Source organism: Pezoporus wallicus, unplaced genomic scaffold (assembly GCF_028554395.1).
Source record: "Pezoporus wallicus isolate ANWC-B61680 ecotype Strahan unplaced genomic scaffold, APGP_CSIRO_Pwel_v1 contig_5552, whole genome shotgun sequence".
Lineage (NCBI taxonomy): Eukaryota > Metazoa > Chordata > Aves > Psittaciformes > Psittacidae > Pezoporus > Pezoporus wallicus.
Window position 1 is genome coordinate 234,716 of NW_026640754.1, and position 19,273 is coordinate 253,988.

General features: G+C 39.8%; 1 protein-coding gene across 6 annotated transcripts in view; it reads right to left on the reverse strand.

Annotated features, from left to right (window-relative positions):
• DLC1 (DLC1 Rho GTPase activating protein) overlaps positions 1–19,273 on the reverse strand; it is a 228,586-nt gene that overhangs the window by 18,521 nt on the left and 190,792 nt on the right. For 5 of the 6 annotated variants that reach the window (XM_057420250.1, XM_057420249.1, XM_057420251.1 and 2 more), the window contains 2 exons: positions 7,789–7,860; positions 4,829–4,910 (listed from right to left, as the gene is read on the reverse strand). In XM_057420250.1, the coding sequence (XP_057276233.1) occupies positions 4,829–4,910; positions 7,789–7,860 (154 nt within the window). Of the gene's footprint in view, positions 1–4,828; positions 4,911–7,788; positions 7,861–19,273 lie in introns of those variants that run through there. The other variant, XM_057420253.1, reaches the window with a different exon arrangement.

The window sequence follows — 19,273 nt, forward strand, 5'->3', positions numbered from 1 at the left end:
GAAGGAAAGATAAGGTAACCCCCAATGAGCAAGGTTAAATACAATAGCAGTGAGGCAAATAAAGGTTGTGTTACACATTTGACATGATTTCATCACAAAACCAGTTTCCCTTTTAAAACCTAAATGCTCTGCAGCTATTGCCTCAGGTCTGCAAATTTCATTATATACATCACACATCCTGCTCTAACTTCTGCTCAAGTTCAACAGTGCTCAGTTCCTTGACCTAGGGGCCACTGAAAAACACAGTACAATATGCAAAACTGCCTTCCAAACACATTACTGAATCTGTAGAACTAAGCTTAGGCTTTGCTAGGGTGAGAGCTAGCTATACAACCATCACTAACCTTCACATACACTTTGCAATACTTTTTGATTATATAAGCGCACATGCATTTTCTACAGATCTTCTCATCAAATTGATGCTTGTTAATGAACTGCAATCTTCTCTTCTGCCTCCATTTGGTAATTCCATTCTCAGGTATCAATTCAACTTATCATTTCCCTACTGACAGTCAGCAGGACTGCTTCATTCTTTAGCTCTGTCTTATTCTGCCCAAACCTGTCTCAGTGACATCTTCACAAGGTGAAGATGGGAGATGGAGGGATGGGGCAGGATTGCTACAGACAGCAGTTAGAGGCGCTTTCACTGTCTGGCTATCTCTGTTTCTTCAATGCCTCCTACTCTGGCCACTTTCTGGATGACTGTCTGGATGACAAGATACTATCCTTTCCCACCATTTAGATAAATGCTTTTGTGTCAGCCCTCTCTATACACATCTTCACAACCAGATGGTATCTTAATCCTGTGGAGCATTCTGTCCCCAAGATGTCACTTTCCCTTGCCTTACTCCTACTCAGGCTCTCACCCTCCTTCAACCTTGCTCTGCTAAAACCTTCCTCCTGAGGGTGACCAATGCAACAGGACCTGATGCTCAGACCCAGACCATGAGTTGAGACTGGCCTGTGTCAGCTGGAGCAACAATTACATTGGATGCTGGAACCTGCTGCCATGAGGCCCTGGAGCTCCTCTCAGAAATGAGCAAGTGATGCATTCTTCCTAGTCTTCTCTTCATAAATAGCTAAACTAGTTTAACCTGAACTTCTTTCAAGAAAGGCAGCCCGAACAAGATATTTGCTATCAAAAATGAATTTTGAACATGTAATTTCAGCTAATTTATAAATTAAAATATGGGCTATAATGTGATGTCTTTGTTAATCTACATACCAGTCAGTTCAACGTTGGCTATAACCCCAGGTAATTCATTCTGCTGTCAACAGGAGAAAATTCTCACCACATGCACCCAAGAAAAGTGGTAGCAATGCAGAATGTTAGATTTACACATTTCAAATGACAATTTTCAATCTGAGTAACTGTATGATCTAGCTTTGAGGTTTAAAATATTTCCTGATGGATTTAAATTAATTCCTTTTCAGAAGGCAAATTCCAACTCAATTTTATGTGTAACTAATCAATGATACATGAACTTTCTTGTCTCACTGAAGTAGACAGCCTCTACACTAGCTCCTGGGCTTCACCTGCACATTTCAACCTGCAAAGGAGGCAGGCCAGCTCTCTACAAACCAAATGGTATGAGCAGTGAATGCTGCTTATGCAAATCTATTACAATCAGGTTCTTGGATGAGAAGTCCTGATGGTAAAAGATTTAAGAAAACTGTTGCATAGATATAGCATGGCAGTTTTCTAGCTATGCGAGATTAAACAGGATTTCCATCATGGCTTGCTATGTATTTTGTACTTAGCGACAACCTTTAGCATAAGCATGTTTCGGTACTTTGTTTCATCAGCACATGATGCAGCCAGTTATTCTCTGGAGATAAATTCCCAGTCATTAATCTACATAACGTCCTACGAAACCAAGGCCAGCAGTGCTTTGCACAGTCACTACATGAAGCATCCCAGCAAATTAGTCATTGCTCTTACATTTTTAACCCAACATTTCATGATAAGATCACTAAATGACATTTCTTAACCATCTGTCTTCTACTGTTACCAAGTGCCATATGCTCTCTCTGTAATTCAAGTCTCTACCCACTTGTCATTTAAAATTTTTCAAGAAAAACCTTAATGGGGTGGATATTGATACCTTTCCCGTTTAGAAAGGAATCTGGCAAAACATTTACTAATATGCTGGCTTTAAAGTTACATTTGTTTCCTGATTACACTTGTAAGATTATTAAATGATAGTTTACAATACTGTTCAGATATAAACTATCATTTAAAATGCGATAGTTTACAATACTGTTCAGATATAAACTATCATTTAAAATGCTTCAAACTTAAATCCCTGTCAATGTGATTTCTACAGCCTTTTTAAAAACAAGTTTTTCACATGCAGTAATTAGAACAAGGTAGGTAGAACTGCTGGCAGAACACTGGATCTTATACAGGAAAGCAGATTCTCTGCAGAGATGACTTTTCTATTTTGTTACCATCCACTGCATGGAGTGTTCATTTACTCTGTGCTGAAAATGCAAGGAACTCCAAAACTACTCTGATTTTCAGTCAAGGAACAGTGATGGACTCACAGTTGTGAAACAGCTCTAAGCCTTTTCCCGAGTAAACTCCTTTACTGTTTACACACTGACCATGGCATGAGTCAAAATAAACCCAGGCTTCAGGTAGAAATGCAGCATTCCAAACTATGTGGCTCCTCTGTGTTTTGTAATAAGCTTTACAAAATCAGACAAGGAGATGCAGAAAAAAAAAATAAATCTAAAGGTAGAAATGTTGTGATAATGTACTGCTTTTGTCTAACAAAAATGGTAAGGAACCAAATACAGACATCTGAGATGGTTAACTGAATTACTTCAGCTTTATTTTGGGTAAGATCTAAATGTTTCTTGAAAAACTTCAGCTTCAGTTTTAAAGTTATCTTGTAAATGATAACTCTGATATATAAGCCATAGGCTACAAAATTATATAACTCAGCCTTTGAAATCTTTGTCTCAAGCTACAGTAAGACTGGTGGACTCATGATTATTACACAGAAAACAATTTGAAGATGAAAGAAAGGGGTTATTTTTCAATTAGAGGACATATTAACTTCATAATTTCACAAAGTATGTATATATCCATATCATTTTGGTTTGGTCATCTTTATTAGTAGGCTTACAGTATAAGTTTCCATTCATAGGTAACAGATCTTTTTAATGTCCTCTATGTTCAGAAAAAGTGCTAACTGTTTTTATCAATCACAATAGTGGCAAATCTCAAAAAGATAGGGAGGGCATATTCTTTTTTTCACCAGTAAGGAAAAATTTGGTACCTTTTTTTGCCATAGAAATAAATAACCCCAGGTTAGAAAGTATTCTCATTGGAGAGTCCTAGGTCCAAAACATGCTGGTTTGACTGCATTTTGTTTTCCTGGCAAAGGAAGACCATGCTTCTGGGAACCAGCATTTACTGACATTGCTGCACTTTCTGTTCAATGACTCCACAAGTTTCAGAGCCCACAGACAAGCACATTGATGCATCACATTTTAACATCAGTGGAATAGGTGCCCTGCACTTGAGTAGGGCACATCTCAAGTGTGAATTTAACATTAATGAGGTTTTTCCCTTCTAATGACTGGGCAACAAATCTGTTTTCTTAGTCTGAAAATCCTGCAAATACTTCTGAAGAACTTTAAATTCCAGTCCCTCTCCTTCCCCTCCAAGTATGGCAGTGCTGGCATGAGAACACTATGAACTTAAAGCCTTTCTTAAAAGGGTTTTGTAATTCATTAAAATGACTGACATTTAGAGTTGCAGACATCATGCATGCAGTATCGAACAGCATACATTTTGCAGACAATTTGGAAAGCTGCCATACTGAAGAACTGAGGCAGAAAACTGCACTTATTTCTAGGCAATAGGAGATACAAAAAGGCATGTTTTTGCCATTTAGGATTATGGACTCAAACTAGGAGGTAACTGATGGATGAGTGTCAGATGGGGCCATCACAACTGCTTTCATGATAAAATTGGCAATGCTGAGGCTGTAGTTCTATAAAAACATGCTGCCACAAACTGGCAAGTCTTGCTCCCTCTTTGTCTCTACCCATCCCTTCTCCTGCCCCTGCAGCCGGCTGTGGGATCCTGTCCCATCCTTTGCACCTACTCGAACTTGATTATGCTTTTACATGGGCTGATTTAATTTATTAACCCAGCAAAGGACTGTCAAGGCGAGCGAGTTGAACTGGGTTAAGGAAGGAGCCCATCAACAACAGAGGTAAGTAATGGGAGCATGTGGCTGAGGGCAAGGTAATATTTCCAGGGGTGATAAACTATTGGATTTGCTCATATTACCCCTTTCAGCCATGGTAATACACTGAGGTCAGCATGAGGGTTTCTATACATAGGTTTTTGGTTTGTTTGTATACATAGCTGCTCACCAATGTAAGAAAGGAGAGTACACAGAGCGCAGCAACACTGTTTGGCTAATACTGCTCCCAAAAAAACAATTCCTGTGTGAGAACTAATGCTACAATTCTATGTGCAGATGACTGTAGCCAACATGGTTCTGCTTGAACATGCCTAACTAATTTGGGAATTAGTAATGAAAACAAATTAAGGTATGCCTATGGAACACCTGTCACAAATAGCTGCTGCCACTTTCCTCCCAACTTTAAGTAAGATCCCAAACATTACTTAGGCCAATATATTATTCCAATAAAATGCACATACTGACAGTGGATAATTTAAAGGTCTCAAGCAAATGGTCATTTAATGGTACATAATTCAGTTGAGGTTATGCTCTTCTCAGGTTATACTTTATTACACTAAGGGTTTTGTTTCAAAATGTGGTGTGATTTTTTTTTTACCTACCTGCATAATGCCTCAATAGCATCTCTGTCCAGAAAGTCATGCTCTCGCTTGACTAGAGTGATGTCAATTGGAAAAAGGAGATCTGCAGGAATAGAGACAGATGGAATCAAAACGACCCTTATTCCCAGTGGTGAATTATTTCAGAACAACCAGCTGCCTCCAGTTTAGCTCACTGAGATGCCAGTGATAGGCACTTCTCAGTTAAACACATGCTCTCACCTCCAGTGCCACATATGCTTTCTTTTCGTATATAAGGTTTTGACATGCAGCTTTCGTAACTGAAAGTTCGTATGCAAAATGGAGGAAAAATGATCAAAGCAGAGATGAAACAACGGGAAAGAGGAAAATGCGAGCTCCCTATCCAACATCAGATGTGTAAATTGACTCAGGCTAGCTTTATTTAAAATAAATATACAGTCTCCATCAAAGTACTAGTATTAAAGAAAAGAGGTCAGTAAATCTGAATCTCTGGAGAAGAGTGAAAAACTGAATCTCCTTGGGTGTTAATCAAGCCATTTAAAAGTTTGACACAGTTACAACTTTAATGAGATATGGACTGAAATGAAAGCAAGACAAGCTGCACAGAGTCCATGCCACCTCCTTTCCTTAGGAGATTATTTAGGTAAACAACTAAGAGAGTGAGGGGGAGGAAACCGTTGGCAGATAGCTGAAAATTTACTACAGCTCTGAAGCAGCAGCCACATATATATTATTTACTGTCCTCCACAGATTCCTGACTGTCATACAGGTCCTGATCCAGCATTCCTTGCACAGCCGAAGCTCCCACCAAAGCCACTGGGTGTTCAGAGTACACAGCAATACAAACTACAAGTACACTGCTGTAGTTGCAAACAACTTCCCTGGTCCAAGTGATTGTCTCTAAAATACTTACATTTCCAGAGACTGGGAAAGAATGAGCTGAAATTATGAAAAGAATAGGAATGGCGCTGATTTGTGGAAAGTTAGTTAACACTCTGGGTTTTCTATACCAATAGATAATGTCTCAAATGAACTATCTGCCCTGATTTCACCTCTGGAACAAACAAATTATGACAGTATGCAAAAAGCAAGGAATTCTGTCTCTTCTATAGAAAACTGCAGTTTTAGCAAAGTCACTGACAAAAGTTCACGGATTAATCTCCATTCTAAATGTGTACTGTGTTGAACCTCTCCATATAGGTGACTTTTCAGAACTCTTATACTATACCCAGCTGATTCATGGGTCTTCCCTTCACTATTTTAAAGTCCAAGGTGCAAGTAAAGAGAGTGAGCACATCCAACTGGTATTTTTCACCATTGCTGCTGTAACCTTTTCCACTGAGAAAGTTAGTACCTTAGAATGCCCACAGGAAAACATATGGGAGAACTTAAGTAAGAGAAGTGACTTGAAGAAGTTGAGTCTGCATGAGCCCGTTTTTTTAATGCTTTTTAAATGCTGCTGCTGGTTTTGTTGTTGTTGCTGCTGCTGCTGCTGTCAGGGGGGCTTGCAAAGGACAATGGTATACTCTTTTGCTATAAGGACAGCTCTCCTTTCAATGGCCATGGCTGGCCTTGCTCTCACCTCTGCAATCCTTTTGATGTTATGTAGGACATGGCCTGACATTAGAAACTCTATGTAAGTTTAGAGTCTCGAGGTAGGGCAATGGTAACCACAGCTAGGACATGTTTTCTGAATGAAATTACTTTTTTAGGGGATTTACAGCTCAGCATAACATGAAATCCACAAGCCCAGATACTGAGCTGAGAGTCTTTTCTCCAAGTTGTAACAAAGACTGGAAGTACAGTCCCAGCTCTGCATCCCAAGAAAATCTTGGCAACTCCATTAGCACTGAAAAAGGGGAAAAAAATTAAAAAAGGAAAAAGGAAGAGAAATAATAAAATTTTATTTCTGAGCAGGCGAAGAAAAGTTTCACCAAGTGCTGCTTTTGAAAGTGCTATTATCATCTCATATTGCCAATGCAGCTGCAAATCAAAGCTCAACGAGATCGTTTTCAAGAAGGTCAGCTCAGCATTTGCTGTAATTTCCAATGGTTACTCACTGTAAATAATGGACTTTCTATGCTCATTCTTACAAGCAGCAGCTGGAATTTGTTTTATGAAAAAGAAGAGGCAGATAACGGGTGTATAATAATTTCACTACAATGCAAGTAATTTTAAGTGGTGGTGGCAATTTCTGAACAATAACATACATATATAAAAAGAATGTCACACTTTAAACAAAATTCTGCATGTTATTCTGCATCAGAGTGTAAGAACTGTATGCCAAAACTGCAAGTTCCTAGTAGGTTAGAGAGACAATGAAGATACCAGTTTTGAGCAAAACCATTGTAAAAGTGGACACACAAAGTGAATCAATCCCACGGAAGGACGAGCAGGAGGCAGCATTCTTTTTGAGGAACTGCTGCACATCTGTGCAACAATGGTATGTTCTTTTTCCTGCTTTATAGCGAGCCTGTATCTCACACCAACTCAAACTATTCTGAAAAAACACACAGGACTTGTGAATCCTGAGGTGTACAGATGCATCCATGCAGATGCAGAATTTCCTACCTCTGCTCCATCAGAAGAGCTGGCCAGTGGAGCTGGCCACAGCTTCTGTTTTTCTCTACAACTGGACTTGTAGCAGTGGATGACTACATTCATGAAAATATACTTCACTGGTGTTTTAACTACAGGGAATGTACCATGGTGCTAACATAACATTCGTGCTATAAGGACACATGGAAGATTCAGAATAAAACAAACTTGGAAGAAGTTTAGAACTCCAAGAGTGCTTCAGGGTCTCACTGGGTTTGGTAGATCACTGTGTGTGGTGGGTAGTAGAGACCAGTGCAATTCCTAAAGTCATCTTACATACTGGCACTTCAGTTAAGTGCCCAAACCTCATTTATTGGTGAATATTACAACTTACTGTCCAAAAATTACACAGGGTTGACCAACCTGCAAGCTTAGGTGCCTACCTTCATAAAGCTGTGCATACTGTGGGAACCCGGCAGCCCGCAGCCAGTCACAAGCTTCCTTAGCCTCAATTTCTGGAAGAGGACAGAAACAAGACACCCTCTGATTAGTGATCTGCAAAGCAAAAGCTTCCTCTCTACCACTTCTAATACTACTGTTACAAAATAAGCACAAAGGTATTTAGAAAGTTTGAACTGAGACACAGGTTTGCTTAGTCCAGTTTGCTTTTCTTCTCATGATCAAACATACCCTAGATTCTGGAAAGTCACTAGCATTCGTTCGTGATTTATCAACAGCTCATCATTTTAACAATCAGAGGAACAGGCACAGATGAAAACTGCAGGTGTTATGGATTATTCCATAAAGATTTTCTTAACGCTAGAGAAACCAGCACCACAATCAACACGAGCAACATTTGTTCAACAAATCGTAACGATTCTCCTGGCACAACTATTTTGTCTTGACAGAAATTCCTAGTAAAGCTCCTAATACTGTGCACTTTAATGTTTTGTAGATGGCACTAATAGACGCAAGCCCAAGAACAACAGGCATGCTGTACTGCAGCTCACTCGAGTGCACATTTACCACAACATGAACCTAGTTTCACTGGATGTCTTCAAGACATTTATGAGTTACTTGGTACATTACAGGAAATTCAGCTAACTTTCCCTCACACTGCCCAAAACAGCATGCTGCAAACTGAAATTATTCACATAAATATACATGACACCAAAAGTAAGGAAACATTCTCAACATGGGTTATATTAGTCTGTGAATAAATTGTCCGCAAAATCATCTGTTACCTAACACAAGCAGAAATACAGAATATGTTATCTTATTAGCTAAAAGTTCAACAGTATATTCTCTAATTGTTCAGGAAATGGGCTGGGTTAATTTTGTTCTAAAAAAACAGTAAGTGCTACTGGGAATTTAGCTTCCTACTTAGAGCTAGTCAGACAGTAAGCAATCAGAAACTCTTTAAAGTTCATCTGGCTTTGATTATATTCACTGTTCTTGATGGACCAGAAAAGAAAAGCTTCATTACGTACAACTCGGTAGACAATTTTGCCATCTACTTGGAGATGATCCTATAGCTACCTGCTGCAGAAACTATGCACAAAGCGTTTTTTTTCCTCAGAATTGCCCATAATACAAGTTACTGCATATAGAACAGTGAACAGCTGAACACAAGTAAAACATCTCAAGATTTTGGCGCATTACAAAATGTTCCCAGGGAGATACAGACACACAATTAAAATCAGATGAAACTGCAGGCACCTTTTACCACCTCAAAATGATGGCAATCCCGCTCTAATTTTTCAAATTGCTACAACAGGGTTAAAATATTTGTGCCTTGGCAGAATACTTTGCTAAGATACATACCCAAAGCAAGGGGTTAAGGTGAGCCAAAGCACAACATTCCAGATAAATAAACAGCTAAAAATCCACTCTCACCGAAGTCAGGACAAGCAGGCATTTGTGTAACTTGTGTTTGCTTCACCTTTGGGTTATGGGGCCACATGAGAACAAGCACGTACAGACTCACTGACTTAGGTACTCATTAAGGAAGAGCATTCTTCAATTCCAATTGCAAGTGATTGTAAAGTTTTGTTTAAAGTAGTACTTTAAATTCAGTATCCTAAGGAAAAATATGGGAAAGTTAATAAAGAAAAAAAAAGAATTTAAAATATATTTAAAACTTGTCCTGCTAAAGCAAGAGCAGATGACACAATACTGCTATCTCAGAAGCAACGAAAATACTAAAGTAAAAAAAAAAAATCTGCAATTAATTTTTAAGATTACTTAAAATGCATAATCTTACAGATCACATCCTGCAGAAATGTCTGGACTGAATGACAATTTTACTTGACTTAAAACTGGAATAAAAGCCCAACCAAATCCCAATAACCAGCATTTACCTAAAAATGCAGATAGGTGCTTGTAGTGCAACTGAAAAAAGTATCAGATTCCTAACTGCTACAGGGACTCTTAAATGTGCTTAAATATTTGTTCACAGATCCTTTACTGAGCACCCCAGGTGTATGACCTGCAAAGTACTTCTAGAGCTAGAAAATTATGAATAGGCATTTATCAGACTTCTTTTAATGTTTTCTGTAGAAGCTTTGTGTGTCTTTTCTGCAAATATACATGCAAGTTATGCGGAACTCGTATTTTATGGGCACCCAGGTGTCAGGTGCCTTTGGGATTTTCCAAGCATATTTGCTCTCAGAATACCCTCGAGAATCCCCCAAGAAGTCCACCTATACAGTGAAAAACCTGAGTTATTCCTGGTTGGCCACAGGAACTGCAGGGAATAACAGAACACCAGTGCACCTGTTTATCAGTTAGGCTAGGCAAATGCCTAGGGCAGGGTACAGGATAGTACAGGGGGTTTAAAAGCAGCAGTTTCATCATTCCTATCTCAAACATTTAGGGAAAGCCAGGGCTCTAGCCTCTGGCTCCTGTTGCAAGCCCTTGGAAGGGCAAGGGGCTTGGGGAGCTGCCTTGAAGAAGGGGCCAGGAAGTCCCCTGCAGTCAGAGCTCTGTGTTACCTCCATCCACCAAAGTGTGTGTCAGAGAAGGACATGGCAGGGGTGCAGGTGATGGAGCAGAGGTAGGACCTGAAAAAGCAGCTCCTTTCGTTCAACTGGCCAACCAATTGGCTCCTAGTCTGTACTGATGCACTGTGACCACATGAACAGAAGGGTCATTTCCAACCCAGCTTCTCCATCTCAACCTGGCTGGTTACCAAGGAGCCAGAGTATGAACACAACTGTGCATGTATATGAAATTCAGGCAGACCAAAATATAGCCAGAGGAAGAAACCCGCCCAGGGTGCACTGAATAGGCTACACAGAAAGCTGAGTACACAGAACAAGCTTCCTCACATAAAAGATACAAACTTAAACAGCTGAAAGCTTCTATAGGTAAAAAGTTCATTAGCACAACTTCTGGAATCTGCATTTGAGAATAAAATACATTAGTTAAACCTGAAGTTCTGGCCGAAACATTCAAAGTAAACTAGAGGACAAAGCTCATTCCCACACTTTCCAAATGCCAGCTTTTCTCCCAGCTCAGCAGCATCCAGATCAACGGCAACCAGGATAACAAGAGGCAAGGGAAGAACAGAGCTTCCAAAGTCAGATTTTTCCACTACTTCTAGAATGTTCTAGAAGGGACAGGGAACTCTGAAGCCTTTGCTCAGCCTCCCAGGGGACCAAGGTTACACATCATTACCTGAGCTACAAACTCACTGCCAAACTTGGTTGGGGCCAGCTGAGAGCCACAGGGAGGAGCCTGCATAGGAACTCCACATTGCTTTCCAACACATTTTAGGGGATCCCTACTTCAGCCCCAACTAAGCTGACATGATATGCAAAGCAATTTCCCACTGTGAAAGCATCTTTCCATTGAAGGACTTGCAGCTGAGCTGATGTAAGTTGCTGCAGGCAAGAAGAAACTGGTCGCGCTCCCTCCTCCCTGCTGTTCAACTTCCTTTCTGAATCAAACATACTTGCCAGTTAAAACCTTTACAATAACCTACAATTCAGTATGCATTCCAGGCAAGAAACGTATGTGCTGCTTTTCAGATGTGCATCCTGCGCCCTCCCCCAGCAGCAGGAGGTTCTTGTACAGAAGAACCACTAGCAAGAAAGAAATTGCTCTATTATTTCTACATGTCCAGATACACAAGAAAATCTCTTAGAAAGTAAAACAAAACAAACACAACAACAACAAAAAACCACCCCCAGAAAATAACCCCCAAAATGAGTACAATGTAGTCTTTACTCTTGTTGTCGTGTAAGCAAACAGCAGGCAAATGTGTTAAAGAGGAAACAGGAAATTTTTATTGGAAACAGCTTTATTTGTTAGTCTGCTTCATAAAGCAGGCCTCCATGCTCAAGTGAAGGGTAGAAGTTCCTTTTGTGTGTGGCTGGGAACCATTAGTCCTTATTTGCCCACTTCCTGGGGGGTTAGGAGGACCTAATTCTTCCCCAAACTGGTAAGTGAAAATGGAAAACTTTGGTTTTGTTTAACTTTGGTTAATCTTGGTTTCTGGTCTTGCAAGTTTGAAACTTAAAAACCTCATGGCAAAAATACCTCAATTCACATCTTGTTTGATACAGTAGTGGCAGAAGAGAAAACTCTAAGATGTCTATAGTCTTTTGCTGGATGACACTTTCCTTCCTATAGGAAATAAAAACCCCCAGTGTGATGCTGCAATAATGTCCTCTCAGAAAAAAATAATAATAGCAGCCTAGCTAGAAGCAGCAAGATCATTTACTTTCATTCTTCCTTTCCTTTTGTTTCCATGAAATAACATGCAACTTAAGCACCAGCTCTTTCAGGGTCTTCAGGAGAAGGTGCAAAGCAGATATGTCCCTGCGCAGTCATGCACTGACTCCATTTTCACCTAAGTGCTAAACATCATATGAACTGCTCTTCCAAGCAAATGGTTTCCTCTTGCCTCAACTGAGATACCTTTATAGCCATATTAGCACTTCCACACATCACTTGTACTCACCTCACCTTTTGGCTCTGTTAAGAGAGCAGACTAAAAATCTGTAGCAAGACTGGTCAAATCAAAGCTGCTAAAATCAAATTTCAGCCAAAAATGGGCTTCTTTGCTCAAGGTCCACTCCAATGCCATACTTAACTGGATTGTTTGGGGTTCTTTTTGGTCTGAATTTTTGACCAGGTCATTCTAGCTGAAATTCACTATTTGACCTTTTCAGGGAAAAAAAGAGAAAAAGAAAAAAAAAATACAAAATCATCTTCCTGAATTAGCTTGCAGGAAAGTGTCTTCTATGCAATGCAGAGAATGTCATTTCTCACCATGAATGCTAGAGATGAGCCCACTTGTAACGCATAGAACTCCATAAACTACGTGAACATTTTCTAAGGCACAGATGGAGCACGAAGAGGACACTGCCATCCAGGACTGATGCTCCAGTGTAATGGCTGCAAAAGGGCTTGCATGCTCAGGAGCTCATCCCCTTTTGCTGTCTGTATCAGAAATTGCCTGTCCCTAGGTATCGTGTCCCCTGGAAATTTCTGGTGCTTTGCAAAATTTGTGTTCAACTCTGAAACACTGTCTTGAGCTATTAAGCACCTTGAGATCATTCAGGATCATACTTTTAAAGACCAGCTGTGGTATATACCAGAAATACGCTTTCCTGGATAAAATTCCGCTGCCCAAGTACAAGAAATCGTTTTTCCAAGTGCCTGAATTGCATCCCTGACATGTGAATTGTGGTCCCCACACTAGACTTGATCACACTATCCAACCACTCAGTCTACAGATAAATGAATACGGATGTGAAATCTGAGACAAACCGGGGAAAAACTGCACTATGGCAGCTGTCTACAAATGAGCAGGGCAGGCACAGAAAATGATAAATCAGTTCTGTGCAATGTCATATGCCTGCAGCCCTTTAAAGTTGGGACAGGATGACTTCCTAGGAGTTAGCCTGCTATGTGTCCATGGCCTCAGATGGTTTTCACTTTGAAGATATGCGACTGCAGCTTGAAAATAATTAAATTCCTTCTCATAGGTCTGTTTTTACTCAAACTTATATAGTAAATATTCCTCAGGCAGTATCATTAACTTAGAGCTCCACACCTATCAAGAAAGCAGCATGTAGCAAGGACTACAGAAAGCAATACTGGAATTAATGAAGAACAGCATTTTATAAGGATAATGCCCTCAAACACTGAAACTTGATATGTTTGTCAATAAATGCTCAACCACTAAAAGATAGAGAATTCTGAAAATCCCTTTAAAAGCTCCTGACAAATTTCTAACATGTTTGGAATTTTCTTATTCTAAAAGAAGAATCTAATCTTACACAACTACCCTAAAACATTAGTCTGAAAAATTCAGCCCACAAAGGATTCATTTCTGGAAGAACCAGTGAGTCCAATAAGTATGTCTTTTGAATTGATGACAAGCTTGCAGATTTGGAAGTGAAAACTAACAACCTTTCTGAGAGGGTCTCTTTTCTCCTTTCACCTTTAAAGTGCAACTTTCATTTTGCAACAGCAGCTGCCTTCTGGTGTGCTCCTGTATTTCACGGTGCTTTAATTTACCTTCCTAGTCAAACGATGCATGCTGTGATCTCCACTTAACGTTGCCTGCCTCAACAGTTAGTGAAGCTGATAGGAATGCACGCACAATTCTAAGAAAGTATTTCTTACAAAAAAAGCTTTCTGGAGGAAAAAGCCGCAAGTTCTTGAAATAAAGCATATATGACACCAAATATATATACTGCTTTCTAGTCATAAATAGCCTAGAAAGAGGTGGTGGAGGGGAATCTAACTCAAATATTTCTCAACTGTATGGTGATGACCGAAGAAACACTCTCCGTGTGTTCCTGCTGGCTTTGGGTTAAACATGGAATTGGCTTTTCCAAATTGTGGAGCCTTGCAGCAAGACAGCAGCTATGCTGCCGATGGTATGTATAAACCACAGGACGCTGCGAGAAGAAACAGAGTATGTTTGGAATTTGTGTGGGAACAGATGAAGAAGTAGTAAGGAAACAGATGTTTAAGATCATATATTGATATTTTTTCTGAAAAAATCAGGAAGCTTAAACACCATTTTTTTGCCAGCAGAACTCTCTGAAAGAGCAAACGGCTTAGTTCCACTGATGGGGTTTTAGATTTGTTTATTCCCTTAATGATGAAAGCAAAATAAATAAATAAATCATAGAATCATAGAATAGTTTGGGTTGGAAAGGACCTTAAGATCATCAAGTTCCAACCCCCCTGCCATGGGCAGGGACATCTCATGCTAAACCGTATCACTCAAGGCCTTGTCCAACCTGGTCTTGAACACTGCCAGGGATGGAGCATTCACAGCCTCCCTGGGCAACCCATTCCAGTGCCTCACCACCCTAACAGGAAAGAACTTCCTCCTTATATCCAATCTAAACTTCGAGTTTTAACCCATTACCCCTTGTCCTGTCACTACAGTCCCTAATGAAGAGTCCCTCCCCAGCATCCCTATAGGCCCCCTTCAGATACTGAAAGGCTGCTATGAGGTCTCCACGCAGCCTTCTCTTCTCCAGGCTGAACAGCCCCAACTTTCTCAGCCTGTCTTCATACAGGAGGTGCTCCAGTCCCCTGATCATCCTCGTGGCCCTCCTCTGGACTTGTTCCAACAGTTCCATGTCCTTTTTATGTTGAGGACACCAGAACCAGAAAATAAAATATATGTGACTGGTTTCCAAAATATCCACATAGGTGTATGTTGACTGTATGTGTTTTCTCTCCATACCAACTGTACTAGGTTACACAATATAGTAGTTTTAATTGCTCACCAATCCTCTTGGCTAGCACAGGAAACACAATACCGCTTCTGTGAACCAAAATCTAATTAACTCGGATCTCCTTTTCACAGACTTCAGCATACCAAAATCACTTCAAAAGTTCTTCAGCTCAAAACTTAATGTGAGAAACAGCATTTGTTGAAAATATGTAAAATTGTTAGGGATTGATCCAACACTTGCTGAAATCAATGGGAGCCTCCATGATTTTCAGAGGAATTAAGCCTTTCCCAACATGGATCCATGGCTCTCTAAATCTGAAGAATAATCTTTTCCAGGAATAAAGGGGATCAGATTCACAGTTCTCATTATTTTTACCCAAAAACTATTTTAAATGAGACTTCTGATTTCAGTAAGCCCAGTTGTGTTGTAAGCCCCTTCCCAAACACCAGGAGCAACCTAGGTTTTCATCAGAGCACAAGGAAGGACCAGTGCCTGATGGCAGGAGGGCAGAGAGAGCACAACCACCAGCACCCCAAGCATGCCCTGGCTGGCAAGTGGTCCTCCCCTCTGTCAAAAGGACTTGGAACAATTGTTAACACTCCAAAATGCATCAAATCAGCACCATTTCAGGATTCAATACAAGGGTACTGGAACAAAGGATATTCCCCATGTCTCTGTCAAGCACCTTCCCTGTACGCTCTGTATTGGACTGCAATTACTGCTTATTTTCACACTATTAAATATGCTTCTAACAGCCCAAAGTTAGCTGCATTACATCCTAAGTTGTTCCAAAGACTTTGGGAAAGCATGTTCTAGAACACAAAAGAACCATCACAATTCCTGGTTTACACAGCAAATCTGGATAATTTATTCCTAAATGGGTTTGTTTTTTTTTTTTTTGCATTTGAGCATATACACGAGGATTAAGAAAGGAATTTAAAAAACGCAATCTAAAGTTAAAAACTAACTTTGTTTAAACAGAAAACTGAAGCTTCATATAGCAGTTTTCCTGCCCAAGAAGTTTTCTTTTTACAAATTAAATATGGCCGTCTCCCATTTGTTTTTAAGAAGTTTCACAGATGAAGAGGAACAAGATGTCAAGTGACTTTAAAAAAAACAAGAAATAATTAGGCACGTGGGTTATTTATCTGGCCTGATTAACACAGGGTGGTCTTGGAGGAGGATTATTTGGGGCAAAGAAAGCAGTTAGTCAAATCCTCTGAAGGAGGTCATGTTGACAGATTCCAGAGTGAGAAATGAATCCTCCGCCACAGACTGGGGATCAGAAGATGACTTTAACCTTCTCTCAGAAATTACTTGCTTAGAATGAATCTTAAGAACATACTGAAGGGCAAACATTAACCATTGCTACTCCCAAGCCCAGCATCAATATTGTCCCATTGTACCCTGTCTGTAACTGCTGTGTCTTGCATACTGCATGCAAAGCTCAAATCAAAGGTTCATAGAGCTCCAGAGAGAAGCAAAAGTGAGCAGATCCTGCGTGGCAGATATACTTCCTCTAAAAATGCCCAAAGTCTGGTCTACCTGTTCAGATCTGGGAAACAATAATTATGTAAGCGATTATAGGAGCTGTCTCAATGGTTCATACAGAAGAAAGTAGATTTTATACAGTTACTTCTAGCTTGTTACGCCTCAACCTTAAAACCATTCACACACATAGGGAGAATTACATGTAAGAGAGTCTACCTTTGCATCATAACCATTTAGTGCCTTCAGTTACTGGCACCTAATAAACCGCACCCTGTGTGGATGATACAACACTACAAAATACCATTACATTGAAACAGCCCAGCATAAAGCTGGTAGTCTCCCAGCTGAATGTCTCTTTCCCTAAATCAGAATTAAAGACAGAAATCTGGATTGTCCCAAAGCAAATATTACTATGAACTTTCTATTTCCAGTATTCTGTCTGCGATATTTCACACTTGAAAATGTTTTTCTCAGTACTTGATCTAATGGTCACACCTTGAGAGAATGGTCTAGATACAACACAGCCATGGTAGCACTGCAAAGGAAAGCAGAGACTATGTATGGAAAGAAGGGAAGTTAGAACAAATCATGGCGCTTTACACTGGAAAGTTTCTTGTATCTTGTAACGCACAAGAAATCTGTTCTCAGAGACACATATGGAGAGCAGAGGGGAAAGGTGGCCAGCAGAGCATCCAGTTCTGTGGGTCCACAGGGCCACAGAAAGAACCTCTCCAAAATGCAAGAATGGAGGGGGGGGGGCGTATTTTTCTTAATCCTCATCTTCAGTAGATGACAAGAATAGGTCTGGGGTCAAACCGTGGCTTCAGGAAACATCTTTCATGCATCTCCCAAGGAAGCGTTCTTTGCACAGACTGAGATGAGCATTTGAATAAAGAGATTTAGACAAATATAAAATAAATAGTTTTAAACCAAGTTTCAGGAATTTTACACCATTTTGGACTTTAAAAAAATATCCCCATCAGCAATAAATGAGCCATCATATTCTGTCTTCATTAGAAGAGAGACCAGATACTATTTTTTCCTGATCCAATCTCATCTAGCACAGTCTTTCCCAAGGGAAACAAATACTAGACAGTATTTGACAAAATATTAATCCTAACAAATAATAATGCTTATCATGCTCTTCTAAAGAAGCCAAAGTACTTCAGAAATGTAAGTAGTATTACCTGTAACTTCCAGATAATGAAACTCAAGTGAATTAAAGCTAGGCAGTTGAGTCATTCTTGACTTTACTTCTACCAGTTATATCAACGGTGTATTATGCTAACAGACCTACTGATTCCAAAGGTATGCTGTGCAGGATAGCATTGTACTCAGTGTCAGCAAGTATGGCAGAATCAGTGTCCAGTGAAAAGAACCAGAAAGCTCAAATCACAGCATAATCCTGCACCCCTTTCATGAGACATTTTCATCACCGCTGGAAAACAGACTTTTTTTTATCCTTAAAACAGGGGAAGGGGCAGGGGGAAATAGAAGTGAAAATAAAAAGTTAAAAAAAAATTTGGAAAAAAACTTTGGAAATGAAAAATACAAAAGGCAATCCTGATACCCTGCACCAGTCAGAATTACTGATAGCATAGCTACAAGCAACAAATACACCTGGAATTGCTAAAATTACAAAACCTGTGGGGTATCTACACTCACTACATCACTAAAGAGGATATGGTGTTTTGTAATTCATTTGCCCTGGAATACTGAGGATCAGACTGTAAGCAGAACACCCAATGAAGATATATAAATTATATAGGAGCATCGTATCTTTCCTTAGTGGAGATCAAGCCAGCAAGTTTTCTGTGAACTGCAGATCATTCAATTGCTATATTTCTGTAATATGCACAAGAAGGAAGGGGAAACATCTGAAGTTATTTTTATTTCCCCAAGTCTTCTGGCTATACTGTATGAATGCTAGGGTGGGTCTGGCATTGTCTGAAATGTGTCAGGGTCCTTTTGCATAGCCTCATTTCCTTCTTCCTGTTGCTAGGAAGGATAGTTAAGCATGAAAAGCACTTGTTTATAGTACAGGACCATCCTGTTAAACACATGTGTTCTCTTCCTCCATCTCCTTTTAACCAGACAAGGCTGCAGTTGTGTTTATGCTGAAGCCAACAGCACAGCTCCAGTCAGAGGGGAATTGGAAAAGAAGCCTGAACCTCTCAAGAAGCCCAGACATAACATACTGTGGTATTCTGACCAGAAAAAAAACTTATCGTTCAATCTGCATCTCTAAATATTTGCAGAGCTCATAAATTCACATGCCTCAAACAAACCATTGCCTAGAATGTAATGAATTAGAAGAACCAGAAAGAAAAATCAAGTCACCTCTCATCTTCTTCTAGGAATCCTAATATAAACACTCGAGATTAGTGCATGAGGACAACTGCAGTACCTTTTTCCTGCACCCACCTGAAGCAAAACACAAAGGGTACTTGTGAGTTTCCATGACTAGCATCAGTATTCCTCTCTGGCCCAGCAAGGGCAGTTGCAGAGCTGTCTGGAAAGACCCTGACTCAGGACTTAAAAATGCTGGACTGAATCTATTGAGAGATTTAAAAGCCAAATAAAAACATGAAAAGACATATTCTTGCTTTTAACTACTGTTTAAAAATGAAATTTAACAGTAGCTCCATGGTGTTTAAAATAATCTTTTAAATCCTTTTAAAATTCTTCTGTTTAAAATAATGCACTTCCTTCTGATTGAAAAAAA